The 8847-nt window shown below is 34.8% G+C and overlaps 1 protein-coding gene across 2 annotated transcripts; it reads right to left on the reverse strand.

Annotated features, from left to right (window-relative positions):
* Positions 1-352: 352 nt before the first annotated feature.
* Positions 353-4713, reverse strand: LOC141690211 (kinesin-like protein KIN-10C). Of its 2 annotated transcripts, none has more exons than XM_074494896.1 (17): positions 4366-4713; positions 4059-4224; positions 3757-3954; positions 3474-3660; positions 3184-3389; positions 2737-3068; positions 2598-2643; positions 2332-2409; positions 2199-2261; positions 1871-1912; positions 1719-1779; positions 1379-1632; positions 1256-1302; positions 1037-1058; positions 886-954; positions 759-797; positions 353-601 (listed from the first exon to the last, which is right to left on the reverse strand). In XM_074494896.1, the coding sequence occupies exons 1-17, from the start codon at positions 4557-4559 to the stop codon at positions 557-559; spliced, it is 2049 nt and encodes a 682-aa protein (XP_074350997.1). In that variant the 5' UTR covers positions 4560-4713; the 3' UTR covers positions 353-556. The 2 variants fall into 2 exon arrangements, with proteins under 2 accessions (XP_074350997.1, XP_074350998.1); XM_074494897.1 differs by having other exon boundaries at positions 2199-2258; positions 4366-4712.
* Positions 4714-8847: the final 4134 nt, after the last annotated feature.

The following is an 8847-nucleotide window of genomic DNA, read 5'->3' on the forward strand; positions in this document are numbered from 1 at the left end:
GGGGTTGGACAAATCATTATTTTCCTACTTTTATTTTGTCAAATTATTTTCCTACTTAAAAGTACTAAAATACACATATATCTGTTCTTTTCCCAGTTTATTTTTAAATTACATTCTTTTTGTGTTTTGCCAGAACTTACAACTGTAAGCTGGGGAAAAGCAATTCTGGAACATAAGCATATAATCTCTGTAAAAATGGGTAGTTCATAAGACCTAGTACAGGTTTGTTTCATAGTTACAAGGTTGACTACTTTTAAGTAAATCAAAGGAACTCAAAGGAGATTGCAGACAGAACACATAACTTGTTCATTATGTTGTCAAAGTATTCTTGAACAGAGAGCATCTGTGATAATTGTATCACATGAAATATTTTCATGTTCATAAATTATGATGTAACCAACACAGTTTTAATTTACTGCTACTTTGAAAACACTGCAAATAAACGTATGAACATCAATTGCAAATCAATAAATCCTTGTCTCCAAAAATATTACAGAACAAATAGGCTGTACTTGCATTTTGCCATATTTAAATTCACTCTTGAGGCCAAAGCAGATTAATTGAAAAGGTCCCCAGCTACATCTTTCATGATACGCTTGACCTGCATTTAAATAATTTGAAAAAAAATCATAATGTATCCAAGGAGTAAGTTTTTTATATAGCATCTCAAGTACAAACAAATATGAAATATGTATTATGTAGACAACTAAAACTAGAGTACTCTGGACAGTTAACCAGAAACAAATGAGAGACAAAACCTGCTTTGCTGAAAGCCCGATCTCTTCCAAATCATCAAGCTGCCATATATATTATATAATAATGTGAATGTCCAAATAAATATGTATGGACGAGCAGAACAACAAAAGAATTAAATCATATTCTTACATTCTTAAAAGGCTCGGGGGACTCTTCACGAAGTTCAAGAATATAATTTGCCCTCTTCTCCCCGATGCCCTAGATAAATTAAGATTATTTGTAAAATTAAGTTAATGATAATATATTGATATTAATATGCATAAAATGTATGAAACACTACCTTTAATCCTTTCAACTCGTCCCTGCATGTACAAATATTACAGAACGGATTAGTACAAAGTTAATACACGGTGCTATTCAAATCAATGCTATTCAAATCGGATTTGCACCTATGATACCTTCGCACAACACACTTTTATTCAAAGTTATGATGAAGATTAAAATAAAATATGAACATCAATTAAAGATATGAAGAAAACTGGAAGAATTGTTTACTCACTTGCTAGCAGAATTAATAAATTTAAGGCAGTCCTTGACCAGACTTTGCTGCAATAAATTGAAAAAAAAAATTAGTGAAAAAAAAAACCATTACGCTAACAAATTAAGACTATCTTAAACTTACCTTCAGCCCTGAACTGCGATTATTGAATATTTCACGCGGATTCTGTGTACTCGTCGTAGGAGTTTGAGGAGTTTGGGGTTCTTGAACAGACAACCGACAAAATGGAATAATAACATCCTGTGTAGCTAAAGGTGTAGGTGTAGAAGCATATAAAGACTTCAAGTTGTTTGACAATTCTCGTAGTCTTGAACTGAGTGGTGGTGAATTTTCTTCATGTACTTGGAAGTTATTATTATCCTTCTCAGTGATTTCACCTATAAATTAAGGATAAATTAGATTATTAAAGATATACAGTAGACAAATTTAACTCAAAATTAGCATTAGGCTCACTTCTACTTACTTTTATTCTCAAGAGGGGTTGATATTTTGAAGTCACTATTAGAGACGAGCGGATATACAACCTGGAAACAATAGAAAGTATATACAGTATAAATACTACCCACTTTTAGTGATATTCTATATGATTGTATTATGTAATGGTTAATAAATGACCTTATCTTCTGATGCATCGTAAGCAGGTGCCGATAAAATATCCTGAATGAATCCAAGTAGCCTTAGTATATGTTAGAAATGTAAATTTATGAAGGGAAAGAGTATCTAAAGCACACAATAGAAAAGTCATGTGCAACATACAATTTGATGTTTTGTCACTACAGGAAAATCATTTACTGAAAAGAAACTTCTAGCACAATGTAAGAACTAATATGGACCTCCTATACTATATTTTTTGATATAACTATAGTTAGCTCAATAATATTAACACGACAAGATCTTGACCAATAGGTCTAGGAATATATTCATTATAGCACTGGTGCATTACCTTCTCTGCCGTCCACGTAGAGTCCATCATTTCTAGGGTGACATCTGCAATACTCTCTTCCTGCTGAAAATTATTCCTACATAAAATGTCCCTATTTAAGAAGTAAAATAAATAATGTAACTGTGTGTTTTACCTTATTCTTTGGGGATAAAGCAGCACCAACAACTGCATTTGGAGATATTGCAGAAGAACAGTCCACGGGTAACTTTGCCTGATGTATTGAATTCCAAGCACACACAATTCAAGTATAATCAATAAAGATGAAATGCTACAAACAAATAATTAGATGCAATGATGAAGATGATATGAACAAATACTATTAAGTGATTTCATTTACTTAAATATAACTATGCTTTCTCTGACACCTAGAAACAAATGTAAGAAATATGAATAAATTACCTCTTTATGGGTAGTAGTTGAAGGGATACCATCATCGAAGAGTTTCCTTTAAAATTAGAAAAGAAACAGATAAACAGTCAAATTGAATTCACATCTTATATTATAGTGGAATATCCAAATAGACAGGTCAACGCAATACCTCCCATTTTTGACATCATTCTTTTTACTAAAAGGCAATCGGGAATCATTTTCTTTCTTTGTTGTAGCAGAAACAAATGCAGGTTTCCGATTCTTAACTGATGATTGTGCCTGTTTAGTTAAACTCTTGCTACTTCTCATTATTGAGTTTGAGCCAATTTTTTTATTTGTTGCATCAGAAAGAATTGCAGGTTTCTGGTTTTTCATCAGTGATTGGACTGTTTTAATTGAACTCACACTACTTCTTATCACAGCGTCAGAAACCCCATTGTTGACTTGAAGGGATCGTGAGGCCAAGCTCACCGTGTACATTGTATCTTGACACATAGGATTCTACATTCCAATAAATATGGTGAAAATAATCAAGCCGGGAAAAAGTCTCAAATACTCATTTACAATTTACCAAGAAAACTTTTATGTACCAATAAGATTACTTCGTAGTTCTTACCAAACAAGTGAGGAGCAAAACACGGCTGCTACCCCCAAAAGAATCTTGCAATACACGACTAAGTTTGTTTTCTCGGTATGGCACTCGGCTTTCATTTGTATTGACAGCATATACAACATTTAGCAAGGCATACAAAGACTTGTTGATGTTAGCAGTCTCCCCCGAATTTGCATGATCAACACTAATCCTTCTTGCATCTTCGTAACCTTGCACAAAACAAACAGAAGCAAAAATTAGTACTTATGTTAAATATAGGATTTATGTTATAGCTCAAGCCTCAAAGTATTCACCTGCTAGATCAACAAAATTCATTTTCCCTACAAGCTTGGCATTTGAATTTCCACTATTAGATAATACACATATCATCAGTCCCTTGTGGCTCCTTCGAACAATCTTAGGGCCTATCTTCTCCGTAGCTTTTCGGGTAGCATTACCATAGTACAATTTCTCAAATTCCGAAATGGAATTAATAGGAACCTACAAAGTGTAAAAAATAATAAGTCACGCCACTAATTAAACTAAACCTTTGTCATAATAATTACGCTCACACTAGGACTTAGGCTAGGTACTTGCCTGTGAAATGCCTCTCAATTCAGTAGTCCTCTGAGAATTTTCGAATAGTTGAACCTTCTTATTGGAATCCAAAACATCAAACACATTATCCTGGTAAACCTCATACATGGACACGGCAACTGACTTCCCACTTCCCTCCGCCACCAAAAGAATTTCGGAAATGGCAAGTACTGCCAATCCCGGTTTATCCTCAGAACCCTTCATATCAGTCAATAATCAGAACAAATACAACACAATTTGAAAACTAATAAAACTAGAAATGCACAATCAATTACAAAATTCTACAAGAGTACCAAACTAACCTGAATTGTGCAGGTTTTACCACTGCCTCTAGCTCCGTAAGCAATAATCGACGCATTTTTTCCATCAAAAACTCCAGAAACCAAAGGCCTAATTTCCTTCTCAAAAATCAAACTCAAATCCTCATTTTGTCCGTAACAACAATCCATCTCAAACGCATTTTTTCGACTACAAAAACATCAAATTCATCTCAAAAAAGCCCTAAATAATCAATAAATTCACACAAACACTTCGAATTCCACATAATTTCATCGAATTCATTAACAATAACCGACAAGTAATCACAATTTTCGAAGAATAAGGAATTACCAGGCCGATTGTTCTCCGAACGAGACGGTAACTTTCTCATCTGATCCACCTTCACCATGTTTGTACACAGAGATCAACGGCACTGCATTCTCCGTAACAGAAACTGATTCTTGATCAGTATAGCCACGGATTTTGGCGATTATTCGAACTAATCGAGACGTAATTGAACTCGAAGACGGTACATTTGGTTTCATTGTGTAGAGGTGCGAGTACAGATGTGTGATTGTATGTAATATTTGTAATGGGAGAGATGAAATTAGAGTGTGAGAGAAGCTTTTAATCGGTAGGAGCCGTTCATTTTGTGAGGGGTGGTTTGTTTTTTCAAATTTGTGTTTAAGGCTCCAAATCTCATCAAGGGTATTTCTGTCAATATGGAATAGCGTTTAGTATTCATTGTGAATTTGATATTTTTTCTATAAAAAGAAGAATAATATTTAAAGGGAATGCCTCACGAAACAAAAAAAAAATATTGAAAGGGAATGTGAATAAATGTCAAAGATTATTGGGATTATTTGGAGACAACTTAGGGTATCTAAAAATGTCTTTGGCTCTTTCAAAGGCGCTCTCGCCTCCTCCATCAACAAGGTTGCTCAATCGGTATATGATGAATCTTTCAGAGTTGGGGATGTTGGTAATAAAGGATTAGGTAAGTTAGCCAGAAAAAGTGGAGTGAAGAAAGGAAAGCTCGAGGATGGGGAGCAAATTTTGAAGGATTTTGTATGGGCTTATAAGGATATTTTGGATAAGAAGACCAGGGAGGGTTTCTTTAAAGGGGATAAACAAGCAGTAACGGAGAATCTCAATCAAATCCACCGAAGAAGTTTGAAGTTTAGAGGAGGTTTGGAATGGAAAGAAAAAGAGAGAATATATCTCTAAGTAATAAGCATTCTTTGGAAATCAAGACATATGCTCAAATGTTAGAGACTCCAATATTTAAAGAGGTTGAGGATAGAAGTAATAAAAAGAAGAGGACTGGAAATTGGTTCAGAATATAAAACACAAGTACAAGGTAAATGCAAAATAAAACTTCACTATGTTAATATATATATACCGGAAAAAGCTAAAACTTGGGAATTATGGGATTGCTTTAAACCAGTCGGAAAAGAGTTGGGCATAATCTTACCTAAAAAGGGATAAGAGAGGTAAGAGAATAGGCTTTGTCAAAACGGATTCTGAATTGGAGGCATGGACAATTATTTTGAATGTTAAAGAGAAAGGGGGTTAGTGCTCAAGGATTAGAATGAGTCTGAATGAAAAGGTATTGGGAAAGGATAATGTTGTAGGTTACAAGATGGTGTTGAATGGTAAAAGCAGTGTGTCGTGGAAGCAGAAAGGGACGATTTTAGAGCCAGTTAAGCAAGTGGTGAAGCAAGATAAAACTAATTCGAAGTCTTCTAAGCATGCAGCTGAGTCTGATTTAAGAAAGGAATTTTTGAATACATTGAGGCGGTAGTTGATAAGGATGTTGAGGAAGGCTTATTTGAAACAAAGGTAGTCTTTTCTAAAGTTGAGGAAACGGCTAGGTCATTACAGAATAAGCTGCAGCAATAAGGTCTGGAAAAGGTAAATGTGATTGGTTTGAGTACTCGGAAATTTTTATTAGCTAACATGAGTGATAGAAAATGGGAAGACTTTGGTGATAAGTTTTATCAGGAATGGTTTAACTCCATGAGAAATTTTAGAGAAAGGGATTTGATCATTCCTAGAACCGCTTGGATTCAAACTAAGGGTATCCCTATGAATGTCTGGTTAGAGGAGAATTTAAAAGGATATTTAAGGTGGATGGGAGACTGGATTTGGTGGACATGTCAAAAGGATGGTGAAAGTGAATTTTTTGATCCGATTGTATGTGTTTCCACGATTAGAAGTGAAAGAATCGATGATAAAATGAATATCCTGGTAAAGGGGAAAATTTATACAGTAAGATTTACGGAGATTACAGATTTAGGAGTTCTAAAAGATGGAATTGAGCCAATGTGTGTCTCTAATAATGAGATAAACTTGGATGAAAAGGATGGTAGGGATGTTCAAGTTTCAGATTTTGAAGATTCGGAAGTTGTTGTAAATGTCAATAAGGATGATGTATTGGCTGTCAGAAATCTGATTCTAACTGATTGTGTTGATAAGATTAGTGAGGTAACAAGGACTTTGGAGAAAAATGCTAAGACCATGGTTAAAGGGACTGGCAATGTAACCGAGGTACACTAGGATATGAGTCGGATGAAGGGTTTTGATCCAGGGAAGGTAGTAAAGGATAAAATGCAATTAGTAAACGATGGGACATTGATACCATTGCAATGTAGAAGGGATTTAGAGCAAAGTTCTAATTCTTCTTATCAGGATGGGACTATGGAGAAGTCTGCTAGTGCTGGCTCTGTGGAGTCAGTTAAAAATTCTCAGGGATCGCTTTGCAATGGTTTGATTAATTTCAAGGTGAAAGGAGTGGGTCAACCTAAGAAAGTATTTAGGAAAAAAAGCATAAATCCGTTTGACTTGAAATGTAAATATGGTCTATGACATAAAAGTAGGTTGGGGAATAGTAAAAGATTGGGACCTTGTTTTCAAAATATTGAGAAAATGGATACAATAAAGGAAAAGGAAGAAGAGTCTGTGAAAGATGTAGCTAGGGAAATTGTTGAACGTGCAGAGTTAATGGGACTAAAAATGTTAGGAAATAGGGAGGTTGCTCTAAAGAAGGTATCAGAGCAGTTGCAAAGAGGTGATATGTAGGCAGTTTTGGTTTAGATTGGATTTGCTTTGTAATACAAATTGGTCATTATGTTAGTTGAAAATATTAAGATACTGTCGTGGAATTGTAGGGGAAGGATGATTAAGGATTTGATTAAAGAGGTAAATATGCTAGCATACTGTGCTTACAGGAAACTAAGTGTTCTAGTTGGAACAAACTTTGGGAGGGTTTATTATGGGCTAAGGATCAGATTGGTTGGCTGATTCAAGATTCAGAAGATTTATCAGGAGGGTTATAAATGGCTTGGGATGAGTTAAGCTTTCAGAATATTGGGATGGATTCTTGTAAAAACTGGCAATGGATAAAATTTAGAAGTATAGTTTCTGAGGAGCTATTTCATGTAGTTAATGTATATGGTCATTTGGGTCTGCATTTTAAGAAGCAGCTATGGATAAAACTCTCAGATGTCCTTAATATTTCTAATTCTAACATAATTTGTATAGTGGGGGATTTCAATAGCATTAAGGATGAAAGTGAAAGTGCCAATTGCACTTATAGGAGGATAAATATGCAAGGTTTTGGTTCTTTCATTAAGGATAATAATCTGTGTGATATAGGTTTGGTCAATGATCAGTACGCTTGGTTTGGTCCTTATAGGAAATGTAGTAAGTTGGATAGATTTTTGGTGAATGGGAATTGGTATTCAACTGGCTTTTGGGGAGGGTATGCTCTCAATAGGATGGTATCAGATCATAAGCCTATTTTGTTGTCTACTAAGCAAAGTAAAGGAAGTCCAGTTCCTTTTAGGACTTTTAATTGGTGGTTAAAGGATGATGGGGTTAGGAAGAAGATGGAAAACTTTTGGATGCAATCCAAGAAGTCTGGTTCTAGAGTTATTTTTCAAGTGTTGTTGAAGCAATTGAAGTTAGGATTGAAACAGTGATGTAAAGGATCTAAAGATAAACTTGATCAGCAAATTGAAGAGTTGAAGTCAAAACTGAAGTATTTTGACAAGAACAATATTCGGGGTAATGAAGTTTTGAAATGTTCCTGGGATTTGGCTGTATGTTTCCGGAATAGGGACTCTATGTTAAAACAAAAAGCAATGATTCAATAGAATTTGCAAATAGACAAAAACTCTATATTCTTCCATAAGGTAATACAGAAAAGGAAGTGTAGGAACATGATTGAGAAGATTTAAGTAGAGGATAAGTTGGTGAGTGATCCTAAGAAAATTAGTAATACCTTTTTGAATATTTTAAAGGAATATACAATAAAGGAATAGTGGAGGTTTGTCAATTGGACTCTCTACTAAGTACAAGATTGAAGGTGGAGGAAGTGGCTCAGTTAGGGCAAGTATTTTGTATGGAAAAACTAGAATTTGCTCTTAAATCTTTTGGTAATGAAAAAGCTCCAGGTCCAGATGGGATGAACATGAGGTATATCAAAGAGTTCTGGGTATATCTCAAAGATAAGATTCTTGAAGGGTTCATTACTTTTGCTGACTTAGATATGCTCCTTCAGGGGTGTAATTCATCTTTTATTGCACTTGTTCCTAAAGTCAAGTTGCCCACACTGCTTAAGGATTTTAGCCAATCAGTTTAATCAACAGTGTGACCAAACTGCTAACAAAAGTGTTGGCACAGAGGCTTAGCCGTGTCTATGATAAGCTGATAGATGGGAATAAATATGGATTTGTAAAGGGTAGACAAGCGGCAGAGAGTATCATGCTGGTAAATGAAGTTTATAACTCTTTTCAATCTTTAAGGAATAGAGGCTTAATACTGAAACTG

The sequence above is a fragment of the Apium graveolens genome, chromosome 10 (genome assembly GCF_009905375.1).
Source record: "Apium graveolens cultivar Ventura chromosome 10, ASM990537v1, whole genome shotgun sequence".
In the NCBI taxonomy this organism is placed as follows: domain Eukaryota; kingdom Viridiplantae; phylum Streptophyta; class Magnoliopsida; order Apiales; family Apiaceae; genus Apium; species Apium graveolens.